General features: G+C 53.5%; 1 protein-coding gene across 2 annotated transcripts; it reads left to right on the top strand.

Annotated features, from left to right (window-relative positions):
* Window positions 1-3940: 3940 nt before the first annotated feature.
* CFAP20 (cilia and flagella associated protein 20) lies at window positions 3941-12632 on the top strand. 2 transcript variants are annotated; one of them, XM_027894004.1, is made up of 6 exons: window positions 3941-4103; window positions 8672-8751; window positions 9816-9927; window positions 10271-10459; window positions 11339-11449; window positions 12332-12632. In XM_027894004.1, the coding sequence occupies exons 1-6, from the start codon at window positions 4020-4022 to the stop codon at window positions 12335-12337; spliced, it is 582 nt and encodes a 193-aa protein (XP_027749805.1). In that variant the 5' UTR covers window positions 3941-4019; the 3' UTR covers window positions 12338-12632. The 2 variants fall into 2 exon arrangements, with proteins under 2 accessions (XP_027749805.1, XP_027749803.1); XM_027894002.1 differs by lacking the exon at window positions 12332-12632 and having other exon boundaries at window positions 11339-11458.
* Window positions 12633-17192: the final 4560 nt, after the last annotated feature.

The following is a 17192-nucleotide window of genomic DNA, read 5'->3' on the forward strand; positions in this document are numbered from 1 at the left end:
TGAGCAGAGGCAGAGGAGCCACTTGCCACCTTTGGGGGTGTTCCTCCTTTGGAGTTGTCTCTCCCTAGGCCCCACCCTCTTATAGAGGTGCCTGCCTGGGTGGTGTCCTGAGTGCTAATGTTGATATCAGCTTTTCCTGTGTCCTGGGAGGGCTTGAGCATGGCTCTGTCTCTGTACCACTGGAGCTCCCATCTCTTTCTCAGTCTGAGGCTCTCCTCCTTCCCAGCACCATCACTGCAAAGCCCTGAGCTTGGAGCTCCTGCCCATGGGCCTCTGGATTGCAGGAGTTCCCCTTCAGGTGTGGTGCTTCACAGGCAGCTCTTGGGAGAGTCTGACTGCAATGCTGGTGGTTTGGCTAGGCTGGGTTCTGGTCTTAGATGTCAATGGACTGCTTGAAACTCTGGTCTAAAAGCCTCCAGCTGGAATCTGCATGACTGCACAAGGTCATTTCTCTCCTGTTGTCCCATTCCTTCACTGCTTACATGTTTTTCCCTGCACAGTTTTCCTTATACTGAAGCTGCCCAGGCTAAGGGTACCTCTGAGGCAGGGCTTTTGCCTGGGAAAGAGGGACCTGTTGCTGTTTCCCAGGGAGGGCAGTGCAGGTAAGGTGAGCCATGAGCTCCTGCCAGCACAGAACCACATGGTGCTGCTCTCACCCAGCCCTGGGCACTGGCCAGAGTGGAAACCCAGGAGTGAGTCCTTGCACAAAGCCTGTGAGGGGTACAGGTGGAAATCTGTCCTGGTGTGTCGCACCTGGAGATGTGCAAATGTGGGGCCAGATGTGGACGTGGGCATCAGGTAAGTTCAACCTGTTGGTGCTGTAAGGCTGGGCAGCAGTGCCGTGAGCTTAAGCTGAACTGAGGTCCCTGCAGCGTGGTGGCACATCCAAGCACCGCTGCTGCTTCATCCATCCACCTCCTGATGCCACTGGGTCATGTTCCCCATGCTGCCTGCTGCAGCCCACATCTTCTCCAAGTCATCAGCTCTCAGTGACTCTTAACTGTTGTTTGTCAGAAATAAATTCTTCTTTGCCTACCGGTTTGTCTCCGCTTTGTCTGACGTCGGAAAGGTTTTGCTCATTCTCACCCCTTGCTCCATTTGTTGCACAGTTGTCCCACCATGGCAGTGTGGTCTCCATCCCTGATTTTCTCTCCCAAATTGCTCCAGCACATGTTGGCACTGCCTCCTTCTGCATCCACTTATGGTTACATCCTTGTTCTCTTCTGATCCCTTGCTCAGCAGCAGCTCAGCTTCCTCCTCTTCCTCCTTCTGCACTGCTCAGAGTTCAGCCAGTGTGAGACCCACAGCCTTTCTCTGGGTTCCTTCAGCACCCAAAGTCACTTTTGGGCCTTGCCTCCCCTTGGATGTGGTGGCTTTGGATCTCCTGCCCAATTTTCTTTTTAGTTTCCTCATTACAGCTGCCCTTCATCCAGTGCTGCTCCTGTATCCAGGCTGGAGTCATCTGGACAAATCACAGGTCCTCAGACTCCTTGCAGGAGTCACTGCTTTGTTCTTGGTTTTGCCATGCACTGAAGGCTTTTGGCTCACAAAGGAACTGACTGAATTCCGTGCTGGTTTTACTGATCCAGGCGCTGTCCTTGGATGTGGCCCAGCCCCAGGCATCTGCTCTCCAGCGCTGGCCTCAGCCAAGAGAGTGTTGGCCCGGGTTAGGATTTCCCAGTGAACCTGGACTGTGTGCTCCAGGGCAAGCACAGACTTGGTGATACTGGAGAGACCTGCTACATTTTGCTCTGCACCCAGCAGTGGGAAACTTCAGAGGAGCAACATTTCAGAAGCTTCCTGAAGATCCCATTCCTCTGAAGGCATCAGATTGCTGGGAAGTCTGAAGGGCAGGAAATATTTTAGTGGGCAGTTATTTCTGGAGCTGGCAACCTCTGCTCACTTCTTGGACCATATTATTCCGTTAGGATGGGCCTTTTCCTCCATCCGCTCCCCAAAATCCAATCCCTCTACATTCTGGGAATTGGGATGGTGTACCATGCCAACATCTTCCTCCTGATCTTCCAGGTGGATAACATCAGTGTGAGTCTCTCTGAAATTCATCTCAGGGAGGCCTTTTCCCAAATGCCAGCCCCAATCATTGATACAAGCTAAGGATTGACAGGCCTTTGCCCTCTCCTTTAGCCCACACATGCACCAGGGAAGGGAGGCAATGGGTGCTACATTTTGTAAAGACTGATTGAGAAACGGGGAAAATTTGAAGCCACAACATATTTCTGTGTGTAGCAAAACATGACATTGAAGTGGTAAGTGGAGAGCGTGTGAATGAGCCGGCTGTTCAGGAATGGCAGCTGGATATTTGTCCCAGTTGTCTCTTACCGTCTGATTAAGGGAACAAGTAATTTCATCGTGCCATATAAAGTGTACTCTAACCCACTGACTAAATATAGCTGGTCATTTCTAACTGATGCCTCGTTTGTGAGAGGAATTGTAAAGGAAGGAGAAAGTTGTTAACCTGGGAACTGGGAGGGACTGAGCCCTTGGGACAATCAGAGCGTTTGTAGCCCAAGGAAGAGACGAGAGCAGAAAGTGTTGTTGTCATTGAGATTTGGATGGGGCATTAGTTAGCAGCAAGGGCTACACAGGAGGAGCCTGGAGTTCACCTGAAGAACCATAAAGCTGATGCAAGATGGTAATTTTTGTGCTGTTTAGTGTCTGTACATGGAAAATAGATGGGACAGGTGTTATTACAGCAGGAAGAAATGTAATATGTGTCAATTTAAAAACGTAATTTCTAGCCCCAGCTGTTCCTCTTAAGCCTCTTCAGCTGTGCAAGGCCCCATCTCTACTCAAAGACATTCTCACATCAGTAAATCAGCCCCCACCCCAATATTGCCAGGGTTCTGTATCTTATCCCTGCCTGACTTGGAGCAGCAAGTGGACGTGGGAGTTTCTGCACAGGTGGTGTTTGAGAGCTTTCCTGCTCTTTCCTCCTGCTGTGTCCAGTCTGCCTGGTGATTGGTATCTCTGGTGTCAGCTAGTGCAGAATCTGGCCCCTTTCCACATGGAACGGAGCGGTTCTGGCCTGAAATGCTGTCTGAGGGATTCCACCATGACAGCAAACATGATGCCGTACGGGGACAAACCTCCTGCACCGGCTGATGCTCAGGAGGCTCCTTGGGAAGGCACGGGATTCCAGACATCCCAGTGGTTTGTGACCTAGCAAGGCAGTAGATTCCAGCACCAGCACATCCCTGTAAGTGCACCACTGGTGTGTGGCACAGAGGGCTCTGAGCCCTTGGCTGCAGCCAGCTCCAGCCTGGATGGCACTGGAGGACTGGGAAATGGCTTGATGGAGGGTGGGATGTGCCCACCACCATTGTGTGACCGAAACATCCTTCCCTTCCATTCCATCAGCGCTGTTTGCCTTTCCCTTGGCCACAGAGGGTACAGGAAAGGGCCTGGTCCTGTCTTGGAAGACACGAGTCAGGAAACAGCTTGGGAGGGACAGGAGCTGCTTTCCGGAACTCTCACTTCGCGGTAATGCTCCCCCAAAAATGCAGGTCCACAGGGGCAGGGCTAAGCCGTGAGCTTTGGCCACTCCTGTTTTAATGGAGCTGCTGGCATCACACGGGATTTCCAGCAGGTGTGTGTACCTGCTGCTGCTCACGGGCTGCTCCCGGCAGCGCCGGGACTGGGAGGGAAGGAGGGAAGGAGGGAGGGAGGGAGGGAGGGAGGGAGGGAAGGATGTGTCACCTGCTGGGGCAAGGCAAGGTTGCGCATCTGGGAATTAGCGGGGCTAAAGGAAGCAACGAAGTGGAACAAACACCACTCAAGGCCCAGGTGCTCAGGGGCCGGGCGCGGCTCCGGCAGGTCTGCCGGGCGAATGGAGGCCGGGCCCGGTTGCCATGGCAACGCCTCCACAACAGCGCCACCCGGGAAGTGGATCCGGGGCCGCCCCCAAGTAGTTCCTCGGTGACGCCGCGGCGGCGCGGAGGGATCCGCCGTGTCCTGGCAGAGCGGCGGCCGCGGCCCGGCCCGGCCCGCCCGGCCCCGGCATGTTCAAGAACACCTTCCAGAGCGGGTTCCTCTCGGTGCTCTACAGCATCGGCAGCAAACCCCTGCAGATCTGGGACAAGAAGGTGAGCCGCCGGCGTCCGGAGAGCGGCGCGGCCCGGCCCGGCCCGGCCCGGCCCGGCCCAGGGGAACGGCGAGGCCGCTCGCCTCAACCTCCCGGGGCAGGCCCGGGGCATCCGGGAACGACCGGGGGGGCTCCGGGCAAACCATGGGGCTGCTCTTGAGAGCCCACCCAGGCCTGAGCTGCAGCGGCCGGGTGACTGGGATCCTCCGGGAACGGGTTACCGGGACACCCCAGGCCCGGGGGCCCCCGAGGTGTTTCGGAGGGGGAGTGTTATTAGAGGAGTATTTTCTAAAATAAGAGCATAAGAAGCTCAGGAGTGACGTTATCGCTCTCTACAACTGCCTGAAAGGAGTTGGTAGCCAAGTGGGGGGTCAGTCTTTTCTCCCCGTCAGCCAGCCACGGGATGAGAGAGGGCATGGCCTCAAGCTGCGCCAGGGGAGGTTTAAGTTGGACTTCAGGAGGAATTTCATCACGGAAAGGGCGATTAGGCATTGGAATGGGCTGCCCGGGGAGGTGGTGGATCACGGTCCCTGGAGGTGTTCAGGGAACGTGGCACTTGGTGCCAGGGTCTAGTGGATGGCATGGTGGCGTTCAGTCATGGGTTGGACTCGATGATCTCAAAGTCCTTTAACTGAATCACTTTGGAGTTTTTACCTGGCCTGAATGGGTAAATCTCCCCAGCGTCGTCGATAATTAATAAATACCTTGCTGCTTATGGACTTAAAACTCCGTCTCTGAGCAGTTTTACTCACCTGCCCCTTTTTCTGGGCATCAGTACCCCCACAGCTTTCTGAAGAACTGGGGTGCCTCACACAGCCTGGCTGTGGGCATGTGTTCTGCACAAGTAGTGGTGACTTTGGAAAAGGATCAGCAGCTTGTCTTGCTGACGTGAGGACAGGACACATTAAAGACTCTTAGACAAAGGGATGTGGCGTGGCCTGCAGACTGGATAAGCCATGATCAGTCTGCGCTGACCCTGCTTGGAGGTGGAGGTTGGACTAGAGATGTCCTGAGACACCTTCCCATGTGAATTGTCCTGTGCAGGGTGACACCCTTGAGATCATGAGGATCGTGAGTGGCCGGTGGGAGCTCTGCTTGCAGGGTAGATTTCAGCAGTGATCCCTTCAGCTGCAGTAGTCACTGGATTGGCCTGAAAACACTGATGAAAAATTAGGACTGCTGTTCCAGAGAGCAGCAGCTGGACGTGCATTGCTGGCTGTAGGGCTTGTGTGTGTGGATGGGCTCACCTGGCACTGCCCTGTGGCAGCCCTGCAGCCTCAGGAACAGCAGGGCTGTGTGCAGGTGCTCCTCCTGTCCTGAGGAAGCACAGCCAGCTCGGATGTGCCTGTTGTGGGGATTGCCCCGCTCTGTTCAGCCGTGTGTGAAATAGCCCTGTCATTTTGGTGAGAATTGGAAACAGGGGATTTGGTGTTCTCCTGGGTCCTAGGTGAATGCCCTAGATTGCTGGATTCATAGCTGTTCTAAAGTAGGCTTTCTGTGCAAAAAATACCAGCAGACTGTGATTTCTGTTTTTTGGGGGGTCACAAGGAATCTCAGGCTTTTGTGACATGGGGAAAACCATTTATTTTTCATCCCTAGCAGGATGTGCCCTGCTTGTGCTGATGGTGTGAAGTAGAGGCTTCTTCGTTTGACATAGGTGTAGGAATGGGGCACTGGAAGCCTCTCTTTGTTGTAAGCACTTGTAAATTCCCTGTAAGTAGTAGGATGCAGTCCTTGCCTTCTCTCCCTTCTCCCTCAGGGGCTGTGGGTAAGCCCTAGGCATGCCTTGGCTGCAGACTCTGCCAAGCCCAACCAGTTTTGGCCACCAGTATCCTGTCTCAGGGGACTCTGGCAGGACAGAAGCGTCCAGGCCTTGGAAAGAGCGCAGTGACTGTCCCACTGTCCCTGCAGGCAGAAGTTCCTCTTTCAGCTTCATCTGCAGAGAGCCGGTACCTGCTGAGCTGTGCTCTCCTGCCTTCCAGTGCTGTTCTCTGCCTTCCAATGCTGCGTGTGCCTGGTTTGGAGACCTGTTTCCAAGGTGTTTTCTGTTTGCATTCCAGCACTTCACTGTTCAGAGTCCTTCGGTTATTCCTTCAGTGTCCTGCCACCACAACCCCCCTGTCATGTGGAGACACACTGACCAGTCCCCACATGACTTGCTGGAACCTTTCTGCAGGGCAGATGGGAATGGTTTGAAACTTGTCAAATCCATTGACCCTCTTGCTAATTTCTCCACGTTCCTTCTGCTGGAACATTGACACAGAGCATCATTAGCAATTCCAGGTGTTGCTGGGAGGTCACAGGGTCAGCGTTTGATATCCATCTGAACGTCAAATGCACACTCTGTCACCAGGAGGGTGTGCCTGTGGCAGGCTGGGTGATGGCCGGCTTGCTGTTGCCACCACAAGCCCATCGCCTGACAACGGGGTGACTGGCACCGACGCGGGAGCAGCCTCGGACTGGACTGTGGGGTCCTGTCTGGGCCTGGGGAGGATTGTTCCTTGCTGCTTTTCCTTTTGCCTTTGTTACATTTGAATAGTGTTGCTGGCAGCAACAGCAGCCTTAAGAATTATATATGTTCAGACACAACTGCCAGTGAAGCTGCTGCTCCCTCCAAACCCTGCAAGTTTTGAGGTTGGCGTCTGAAAATCTTTTTCTTGTTTATCTTTAGACAGCAAGTACCTTTCCAGTCATCCTGATTCAGGGAATAGTAAGCGTTGGAAGAACTTTTGTTTTCTAACAGGGCTATTACCCTTTTTTTCAGCTTGAAAAATCCACCCTCTTAGACTTAAGATGTTTAGAAAATATTGGCCAAGTAGAAATGTCAAGTGTTTTGTTTAGATTTCTAACATTTTCTGAAATCTTATCTTTCTGAGCTCTTGTGAGGTAGGGGCAAGCCTGGGACTGTTTTGTACTTATCTCCTCTCTTTTCTGCTGTCTTTCATCCCGTTCCTGGCGACACTGAGGAAGAGTTATCCCTTTTCATTGTCCCTGTGATCTGGGGAAGGAAAGCCTGCATAGGCTAAGGAAGGGGACCTGGATGCAGATAGAAGCACTGCTGACTAATTGTTTTAAAGCATGTGTAGCTGTTTTCTCTATTACTGTCCTCTCCAGAGAAGCCCAAGCCTGAACCCTCTCCCCTCTGAGATCCATAAGCTCCACACAGCTTTGGTGAAAGCTGTCTTACGTGATGCAGAGAAAGGCTTTGTTGCACACTACTCTCACCTCCTTAGGCAAGGTTATTTCCCAGTGTTCATTCTGCATGCTGTATCCCCGTGGCTTCCAGGATTTAATTTCCCATATGCCAGTCACTGCTTCAAATAGATGCACGTGGGGCTTCTGCTGATTTAAAAAAAAAAACAAAACCCCAAACAAACATTTCTAAAGGCAGCTTGTCCAGACCTCATTCAGTGATTTTCTCCTGACAGACCTATAAACCCATGGGAGTGAGGTAGAGAAAGAGGGTTATCCTGTCAGGATCCTCTCTGCAAGCTTAGTGTTTTCTGGAAGTATCTGAGCAGAGTTAAGAGCAGCCTGACAGGGTGAGCTGCACTCCTGTGCTTAACAGCAGCAGGCGGGTGATCCAGGCTGATGTTCTTGAAAGTGCTTAATGTAGAGACAGGCAGGTCTCTCTGAAGAAATGAATTTTGAAGATGAATTGCTGAACCTGTAAATCATTTTGTGGCTCATGAGACTGGAACCATCCCATTAGAAGCTTAATGTATCCTTTATATCAGCAGCGGTGATGGGTTCTAAAGAAAATTAATTCATGGAGCCGGAAGGAGCATTGCATTTCGCTGATCCAGCATTGGGCGAGAGCAGAGGGCTTAATTAGCAGAAGTGCCTTTTAAATGGAGATAAATTTGATGGGAAGTGAGCTGCTTCATTAAAAAAAATAAATCCTCAGACCCTGGGATTCAGCCATATTGCTTGTGGAGAAAAATGAATTTGTGTTGGCTCCTGGTTCCAGCCCTGGCCTCCCTGAGCTCTGTGGGGAGCTGGCTGCCTCCGAGGAGCCAAATCCCTGTGCCCCTCAGGAGAGCAGTGATGGCTCTGTGCTTGTGTGTGCTGTAATTATGAAGGATTGTGACCAAGCTCCAGTCTGGTCCAGCTCTTCCCCAAGGCAGTTAGCTGGCCATGCCCAGCAGTAGAGACTAAGTCCCCTTGGTGACCAGTGGCTGGCTAGTGGCTCCCTTTGCTTGCCCCTCTACCGCTCTTACTTGTTTTTACCCTTTATTCCACTCGAGTTTGATCTTGCTCTGACACTTTTATGTTTGTTTATTTGGGCCTCTAGCACAAGGCTTGAGTCCCTTGTGTTCACTGTAGCGTATTTGGATAGATGAAAGTCTTGCTCTCAGTGTACGTGCTGGGCCATAAACTCGTGCTTGCAGTCCTGGCTCTCTGGGGCGGTGATCAAAGCCTTGGAAACAGCAAAGTCCAGGAGAATAGGAGCCAAGTGAATGTATATGAGTCCTCCTGGGATCTTTTTCCTCCTCTCAGTGGAGCTGTGTGTGCCTCTCGTTTCCCCCTCACGTAACGTCTGTGCTGTCTGTCCCGCTTTTGTTCCAGGTGCGCAATGGCCACATCAAGCGAATCACAGACAATGACATTCAGTCACTGGTGCTGGAGATTGAAGGAACAAATGTCAGGTAGGAGAAGGCGTCTTCCTCTGCCCCGGTGTGCCCTAGGGGGGGTATACACTCTGCCCTTGGGCAGGGTGAAAGTTGTCAGTGCCCACCAGACATCACTTTCAAACTCTACTGCAATCTCTTTGTCAATAAATTGAAGGACCTGGGGTTAGATCACTGACACTCCTCTGTGGCACTGTACCATGCGTTTCCCTGGACGTGTTTGTAGAGCTCTCTCTCATCCTCAGTGGGCCTAAGGGATAAAAAATAAAGTCCCACTATTTTTCCATCACTTGAAGGGAATAAAAGCTGTGTTTGATACCCAGTCCTAGTCAGAGCTGCCAGTTACTCAGAAAGCAGCACTGTCTGCTGCATCTTCTCTTGTCTTGGGCCTGCTCTGCTGCTCTCCCCACGTGATGGCTGCTCTCCCTACGGCAGGAAGATCAAAGGGAGATTTATGAGGGGAGTTGCTTATGGTGCTTCACTTAGCAACCTCGTCTCCAGCGACCCGGGAGACAGACGCCAGCTCCGTGAGCGGGCTCAGAGTCTCCAAGGCTTCTCCAGGGGTGATTCAGAGCAGGGCGCTCCTTATAAGGGCAGTGGAGACTCCTCTCCTGCAGACAGGCTGAGCCAACGCTTCTCTTCCTCCAAGAAGTGTTGATAGAGAACTTGGCAGGCGTGACGTGTACTTCTGGGGCTCGTGACCTCTGTTTTACCAGCCATATAGAGCACACAGAGACCTGTTAAGTCAAGGGTAGGAGGAGGCTGTGTTAAGAAACAATGCTGACATGGCCTTGAAATAGAGGGGGTGAAGCTCTCGAGGAAGGTGTTTCATGCCCTGGGTGAGAAAAGTGGGATTTGAAACGCGTTCTTTGTGCCTCTCATTTTGTTCTCCTGCAGCCACCTCCGAACCTCTCCCTCCTGTTACGGGAAGCCCTGGTTGCTGCTGAGATCTTATGATCACAGTTATCCATTTCTGCCTGTTCTCCAAGGCTGCACTGGGCCAAGGCAGAGACGTGGGTTGCCTGAGGCTGTGCACTTCGTGCTGTGTGAGATCCTAAAGTGGTTTTTCTCTCTCCTCTCAGTACCACCTACATCACGTGCCCTGCTGACCCAAAGAAGACCCTGGGCATCAAACTACCTTTCCTAGTGATGATCATCAAGAACCTGAAAAAATACTTCACTTTTGAAGTGCAGGTGAGGAGTGTGCAGTGGGGAGGCCCCTCCAGGGACCAGTGAGGAAGGCGCCAGAGAGCCTGCAGTCTTGTGTTGGAACTTGTCCCAGGCAGTGAGTGATCCCCAAAACAGTTTTGCTTTCTTGGCCATGTGATGTGTCAGGTCTTCTGCTATGGGGGCATCAGTCAGCTCACAAGCACATTGTTGCTGTTCCTGAAAGCGGGTCTGTTTCCTGTGTTAAAAGTACTTCTGCTGTGAAGTGGAGGGGGTGGGAGTAGGAGACCCCCTCTGGAAGACGGGGTAGAGCTGCTCTGGGGAGTCGGGGACCCCGATGCCTGGCTCAGCCTTGCCTTGCTTGCCCCAGGTGCTGGATGACAAGAACGTTCGCCGGCGCTTCCGGGCGAGCAACTACCAGAGCACGACGCGGGTGAAGCCCTTCATCTGCACCATGCCCATGCGGCTGGACGACGGCTGGAACCAAATCCAGTTCAACCTGTCCGACTTCACGCGCCGCGCTTACGGCACGAATTACATCGAGACCCTCCGAGTTCAGGTGAGACACGCTGCGGCGTCACTTCACTGGACTAGACGGGGATGAAGGACCCCATTTCCTTCTTGTTTCTCTGGCTGGCTGTCGGTTAGGGTAAGAGTTGCAGTTCCTTGTGACATGCCATGAAGGTGGTGGTCTGCTGGGAATTAGCTGTGTGCTGCCTTGCTGTCCAGATAGGCCAGACTGTGACTGGCCAAATGGGAGCCTGGATGGGAAAGACTCAGAGTGTACAGACCGTACAAATCCCTGATCAAGCTTGTTTCCTGGTGGTAGTGGAGTGGCCCTGCCTTCACTGACTGAGCCCCTTGTACCAGAGCTGATGCAGTGTTTGTTCCTGCTGAGGATGTAGAACTTGTTCCATATGCTAGGGATTCATGTGTTTGCTCTGTCCGGTGTTATTTTGAGGAATGCCCGTGTGCAGAGCATGGCTGTTCCTTAGTAAGAGGGGATTGCTGCAGTTCCTTGCAGGACTGCCCAGAAGTGGACAGACAGTCAGGTGGGATTTGTCTGCCTTCTCACATACCCATGGTGGGGAACAGAGAGACTCCTTCACTGGCAGCTGATAGTGGAAGCAGCGCAGACTGGACAGGCTCGTTCCTGACCTTAGGCAGGCCCTGAAGTGGGAGTGTTAAAAATGCAGCAGGCTGAGGCTGTGGGTGTTTTGGCAAGTGCTGATAACAGTGAAACAGAGGTGGGTTCACAGCAAAGAATCCCCTTAGCAGAGGGTACAGGCCAGCATTTCTCTGCTGCCCTGTCAGATTCAGAGAGAGGCAGTGAGGTAGATCTCCAGCTGCTGAGCCAAGGAATCTGTGTTGCTGCATGACAGCAAAGCTGGATGTGAAAAGAGCATATGGAAAATGCACTCTTTGTTTTGACTCTCAGATCCATGCCAACTGTCGCATCCGACGGGTGTATTTCTCTGACCGGCTGTACTCAGAGGATGAGCTCCCAGCTGAGTTCAAGCTGTATCTGCCTGTCCAGAACAAGGCCAAGGTGAGCTAGCTGTGGGCAAGGAGGGTGGGAGCAGCAGCTGGGCCCGACTAGCATTCCTCTTCCTCCTCCTGCTGCCTTCGCAATCCAGAGTTTCTTCTAGCAGCAGAGCTTTGGCCGCCAGCCGGGGAGCACCCTCTCTGTTGCCAGGGTGAGCAGTCTGTCAGGGGTGCCTTGCTGGGTAGCTTTCCTGCCAAACACATGGAAATTGTCATTCCCATCTAGGAGCAGGGTGAGCTGTTCAGCTGCTCCCCATGTCCTCCCCATTCCCGTTGAAGGACTCTGGGCAGGGTTGCAGCTTCCCGGCATCTCTCCAGAGCTTTCACCCGTGACTCAGCTCAGCAGCTTTGCTCTTCAGAGCAGCTGCAGCTCCACAGTTGTCTTCCAGGAGAGATGCTGTTTGTGTCCTTCTATCCCAAACGGAGCCCCCTCTGGTCTTTCCCCTGCCCAGTGCAGACGGTGGTGCCATGAGGTGGGAAGGGGACAGACAAGGCCGTGGCTGCCCATCAGGAGGAGATGCCAAGCTCTGCTCCTGCAGTGGTGGGAGAGGAGTGAACATGCTGGCATACTGGCAGTAATACTGAGGCTTGTGAGGAAGCACCTTCTTTGCCAGGGCCAGCCTGTCCCAATGCAGGCCCTTCTTTCAGCGGGGAAGTTTCCTGGGCAAAATTTCAAGCTGCTGAGGGGGGATGTTTGGGGCTGATCTTAGTGGGAGGTAGAAGGCAGTGTTAACTGTAGGTAACACCTCTGGGGAACCTGTCACTGCCTTCTGGGCTGTAGCAGCCTCCAGAGGTGTCTGGGGAGTGCTTGGAGCTCTCCCAGTACCCTTGTCTTGGTGCTGCCAAGTCTAGTAAGTGTCTTCTTTCTTCTCCCTGCTCTGTCCAGCAATAACACCATGTTGGGAAGAGATGTTGTTGGCGTGGGAGTTGTACAGAGTCAGAGTTTTCCTGGCTGTTCCTAAAGTGCTGAGCCTAAACACTGCAGGTGGCCTGGTACCCAATCTTGTCTTGCTCAAGGTGGCCACTGTGCCTCCAAGAGGGGATTCAGCAGGAATTACGGAGTTAAGTGTACCCTCCTAAAGTTACCAATTTTATTTTCTATTTCCTTGTTTTCCATCTCTTATATATGCTCTAAATATGGATGTAATACTTGTTCTTGAAACGTTATTAAACATTTGGCTCTGTAAGTCTGCTTCTGGCTTCTTCCTCCTTTGATGGATCCTTTAACTTGCACATGTTAATGCCTTCAGAAAGTGCTGAAGAATCGAAGAACCCAGATGTTAGAATTTGCCTCTCAATTTGACTTTGATCAGCAGCCTCACTGTTTAAGGGATAGCACACACATGAACAGCAGCAATCTGGAGAGAGGAAAAATAGTGAGGTTTCCACAGAGAAGACAGAACCTGTCCCCAGTCCATGAAGTTTGTGGTACTCCACCCGTGACAAAAACTTAAGCTGTTCACTCTTAGTACATGGAAATGGGTTTTTCCTTCTCTTATTACTGGAAGCCATTTTCCCCAGTGGTGACAAATTAGTCTTACCTGCCTGTTAGGGCACAGCTCTGTTGGCTGTGCAGTTACCAACTCATTCCAGCTCTCAGACAAGCCTTTAGTAGCTGCTTACAGCAAGAGGCACACAATAGTCTTCCAGCTGCCAAATTGTCCCTTTCCCCGGGGATCAAAGGGGAGGTTTAGCAAAGCAGCATTAACAGGAGCGGAAGTCTTTTCCTGTGCTGGAGCTGCCCTTCCCTGCCTCAAACCAATCTGCCTTTGTTATGGAAAGGCTTGCAAAGGGGAGGCTGCAGACCTCCAGCAGCAATGGGGCGAGTCTGGGAGTAGCTGATGCCTTTCCTGCCTGGGGCCAAGCCCCCTGTGGATACTCCGGAGGATAGGTACTGACGGCTGGGACTGATCCTTCCCTGGGCTGTGCAGTGAATGGGGAAGACTTCACTTTCATTATTGCTCCACAGAACAAAGCTGCTCTGTCTCAGGAGGAGGAGGAGAACTCGCTGTGAGACATTTGCTTTAGTCTGGGTTTAATCCTGAGCACAAGTCCCTACCTGGTTTACAGGATTGGAATGCCTGTGCATCCTCTGTGCAGATCCCACTGCACACCTGTAACCCCCACTGCCTCACCTGCACCCTCAGAGCTCACGGGCTTGGAAGTGGATGGAGGTGCTGACCTCGTGCTGCCACGTGGGGCTGGACTCCACCTTCAGAAGGCTTTCTGGAGAAGACCCTTGCAATTTTTATAGCAGCTGGATAGCTTGGTAGCTCTGAGGAGCCCAGCCAAGGAAGCTCACATGGGAAAGCACCATCCGTCTTGCGTTGACGTTTGTCAAGGCTTGGCTGGACTTGAGATTTGTTAAGTGGAATCACACTGTATCACGTGCCAGGGATTGTCCTTAATGAAGTCCATGGCCAGGCTTTCCTGCCACGTTTTTCAAAATGTGCCAGAGCTGGGGGAGCTGCTGAGGGGATCCATCAGACCTTGGCAGGGTAAAGTGTGCATCCTTTTCCCCAAGCCCTTGTCCCACACTGTGTGGTTTTGGCTGTCTTTGGTGGCCAAACACTCACCAGCAGCTGCTGCTGCCTTCCCCTGCCCTACTGGGGCCTGTGCTGGAGTTACCCCTTGTTCTTGAGGAGCTGGGCTCGCTCTGAGTGACCAATCTTAATGTGTTAAGAGGGGCTGGGCTCCCCTGAGCCCTGAGCTGGCTGCCTCTGCAGAGATTAGATGGGCCCTGCTGCCCAAACTCTAGGAGCTGTGCCAGCGGATTTGCTGGAATAAACTCCCAACCACAAACCCTTACATCCATATGGACCCTCTGTGTATTTTTTAATATGAAACAAAATACTGAATCTTCCTGTTTACTTGCTGCACAAAGTGGAGCATCATCAGATACTGACTCTTTCCTTGAGGGCCAGACGCTCAGTTGACTTCCACAGAATTCTTCAACAATCTTCCTCTTCTGATCCCTCTCTCCCATCGAGACTTTAACTATCTCGCTGAAGGTGGGTGAAGTCAGACAGTCTCCCTGCAGAAGAGGATGCTGCTGGCAAATGGGTAAAAATGTCAGAGACATCCTGTCAGCAGCCGCTTCCGACAATAAACGTGCATGAGCTACACTCCTATGGTGGAGAACCCAGCTCCTTACTGCTTTGGTCGTGGCTCTTGACCTGGCTGGGACACAACATCCTCCTACGTGGAAAGAGTGGAGGAATGAAGGATGTGGGTGCAGAGTCTGCCTCATGGATTGCTACTGCCTGCATGGTCCCGAGGCAGCCCCAGCTGGGTGTGAGGGGTGAGCAGAGGGGAGTCCTGCTTCAGTGCAGGCAGCCCGCAGAGAAAAGATCTTAAATAGCTCCTCATTCACCTTTCTGTGGGTGGCCTGGTCCTTCCTACTTAAGTCCTTGCTGCAGTTCCTGTCTAGAGGGAGAGAAAGGAATCTTTCTTTGCAGAGAGCCCTGTTTTCTACCCGGGGCAGAGCAGGGCCTACCCTGAGATGAGTTTTTCCTTGTCTGCACTGGCTTTTCACTTTCCTCTTCCATTGGCTGGGGCAAGGTCCTGCACTTGGGCGCTTTGATCAGGACCTCAGTGCTGGGAGCTGCTTTCTACATCAAAGGCAAAGCTTCCCTTTGAAAGCTTGGGTGCTGAAATACCAGAGTGCAGGAGCTGCAGCACCTCAGAGCAAGGGACCAAGGGACGGGAGAGTGACCCTCCCCTGGGTTGGGCCAGGAGCAGCAGGCTCAGAGTGAGCAGGAGCAGCTGGCAGTCACTGCGTGGTGCACGCCAAGGCCGGGACATCCCACGGCTCCAGTGGCTCTGCCTGGGCAGGTGGCAGCCACCGGCAGGAGAAGACACTGAAAGGGTTTTCCTGGAAAGCTTTCTGTCCATTTGCTCAGCTGCTGGGGCAGAAGCATCCTGGGTGAGAGTCTGGCCCAGCAGGGAGGCAGGACACTGGTACAGGCTTCTGTCCCTGCCTGTGCTTGTCCCCTTATGCTTTGTGTCCTTCCTACCAAGTGGGTCCCAACACAGAAGCACAGAGCTGTCACCAGGGAGGTGATATGCAGGAGTCAAAAATTTATCTGGGCCAAAATCTGCTCCTTGGCCATTCTGCAACTCCCTGGATATCTTGGGCCAAATGTTGTCATCTTTATAGAGGGATTACCCCTCCAGGGCAACATTAATCCTCTGCAGCTGCTGTCTAGCATGGGGCGGGCACTGCTGGAGGCAAGGGAAATATTTATTTTGAGTTTTACCACTGGCCACCACCCAGGAAAACAGTGACGAGGCTGGGGACTTTGGCCACTTCTGCATGCAGGGCGAGCTGATCGTCCTGCCCTGCTGGCGCCTGTGGGAGAGGGGTAAGAGCTTCCCCTGGCAGGCTGCAAAATTGGGACCACCCAAGCAAGATTTTGTTTGTATACCCCAGTAACTGCTCTGGGATGCAGTGGGGAAAGCCTCAGAACCACCAGCAGTGAGAAGATGATGGACACCAAGTTGTGCTGATGCAGACCTGCAGCCTGTCTGCTTCAACACACCTGATGTGTTGCCCCTGCAGCACCAGAAATGCCTTCCCTTGAAATGAAGGGTGTAGCACCCCAGGGAGCGGGCTGGGGACTGCCCAGTGGGTGTGAGGGGAGGGGATGGACACGAGCAGTGCACACGTGTGCCGAGCTCAGTGCGGCTGGTGGGCACATCCCACCCGGACTGGGGCGGTGCTGGCAGTGACCCCTCCCCACACAGCATCCAGAGCCTCAGTGCTGCCTGTAGTGTGCACAAGCAGCAGGTTCAGCCCCTCCCAGGGCCCCGCGGCTCTTCCCTCCATCCCAAGCATTGTTTCCTCCGACCTTGAGCTCCTCAGTGCATCCCAGCCCCAGTTCTTCCTCTGCACTGAGCACGGTTTCCTCTCTGCTTTCCGGGTCTTCTCCTCAGCAGTGCACAGGGGATCCTGCCCTGGCTTGCAGAGGAAGAGGAGGATTCTCCTGAGATGGTGCCAACCAGGCAGAGAGAGCCCCTGCCACCCTGGTCACCCCCTCACCCACACCCCAGCATGGCAGGGCCTGGAGGACACTGAGCTCCCAGTTTCCAAGTCGGACTTCTCCAATCTATTTCCGGGATGCTGGGAGCTGCCTGGTGGGAGTGGATCCTGGCAGGGCTGTCCAGTGCCTGCCAGGGCCAAGGTCAGCCAGACTCGCAGTCCCCCATGCTACCAGAAGCCCTATAGCAGGTGCCCTCCCTGGGGTCTCATGTCTGTGGGTGGCCAGAGGTGAGCTGACCCCACTGTGGGCGTGCAGGGCAGCGCGGGAGGGTCCGGCAGAGAGCCTGGGCGCTGCCGAAATGCTGCGCTTTGTCTCCAGCGGGGTCCCTTCACTGCTGTCCATGAGTGTTTCCAGATGGCCCTGGGCTCCTGGCACCAGCTCCGCTGCAGCATCCGGGGAAAAGCAGGAGGGGGGTGGGAAGTGATGTCCCAGCTCACCAACCGTGACAGCCTGGGCCTCTGCTCTGCTCCCAGCATCCCTAATTCCCCCTGGGGAATTGCTCCCAGCTCCTGAATCAGCAAGGAGCCCCCTCCCCTGCCTTGAGCATCTGGCCCTGGGCATCCTTGGCTTGCCCTGGCTTTCCCTGCGAGCCAAGGCATCTTTCCAGGCACCAGGCTTTGGGGTCCCCAGCCCTGCAACCCGCCGAGCCTTCAGCACCCCCAGGAGAGAGGGGAAACACAGCTGCCGTGGGAAATACATCTGTTA

Source organism: Empidonax traillii, unplaced genomic scaffold (assembly GCF_003031625.1).
Source record: "Empidonax traillii isolate 1590-97213 ecotype Southwest subspecies unplaced genomic scaffold, ASM303162v1 scaffold413:size1348891, whole genome shotgun sequence".
Taxonomy (NCBI): Eukaryota; Metazoa; Chordata; class Aves; order Passeriformes; family Tyrannidae; genus Empidonax; species Empidonax traillii.

What these genes read in the sequence shown, in the direction of transcription:
- CFAP20 (XM_027894002.1), top strand. Translation starts at nt 4,020, where the DNA reads ATGTTCAAGAACACCTTCCAGAGCGGGTTCCTCTCGGTGCTCTACAGC. An exon ending in ACTTCACTTTTGAAGTGCAG is followed by an intron (nt 9,928 to 10,270) that starts GTGAGGAGTGTG and finishes TGCTTGCCCCAG; the next exon opens with GTGCTGGATGACAAGAACGT. An exon ending in TCGAGACCCTCCGAGTTCAG is followed by an intron (nt 10,460 to 11,338) that starts GTGAGACACGCT and finishes TTTGACTCTCAG; the next exon opens with ATCCATGCCAACTGTCGCAT.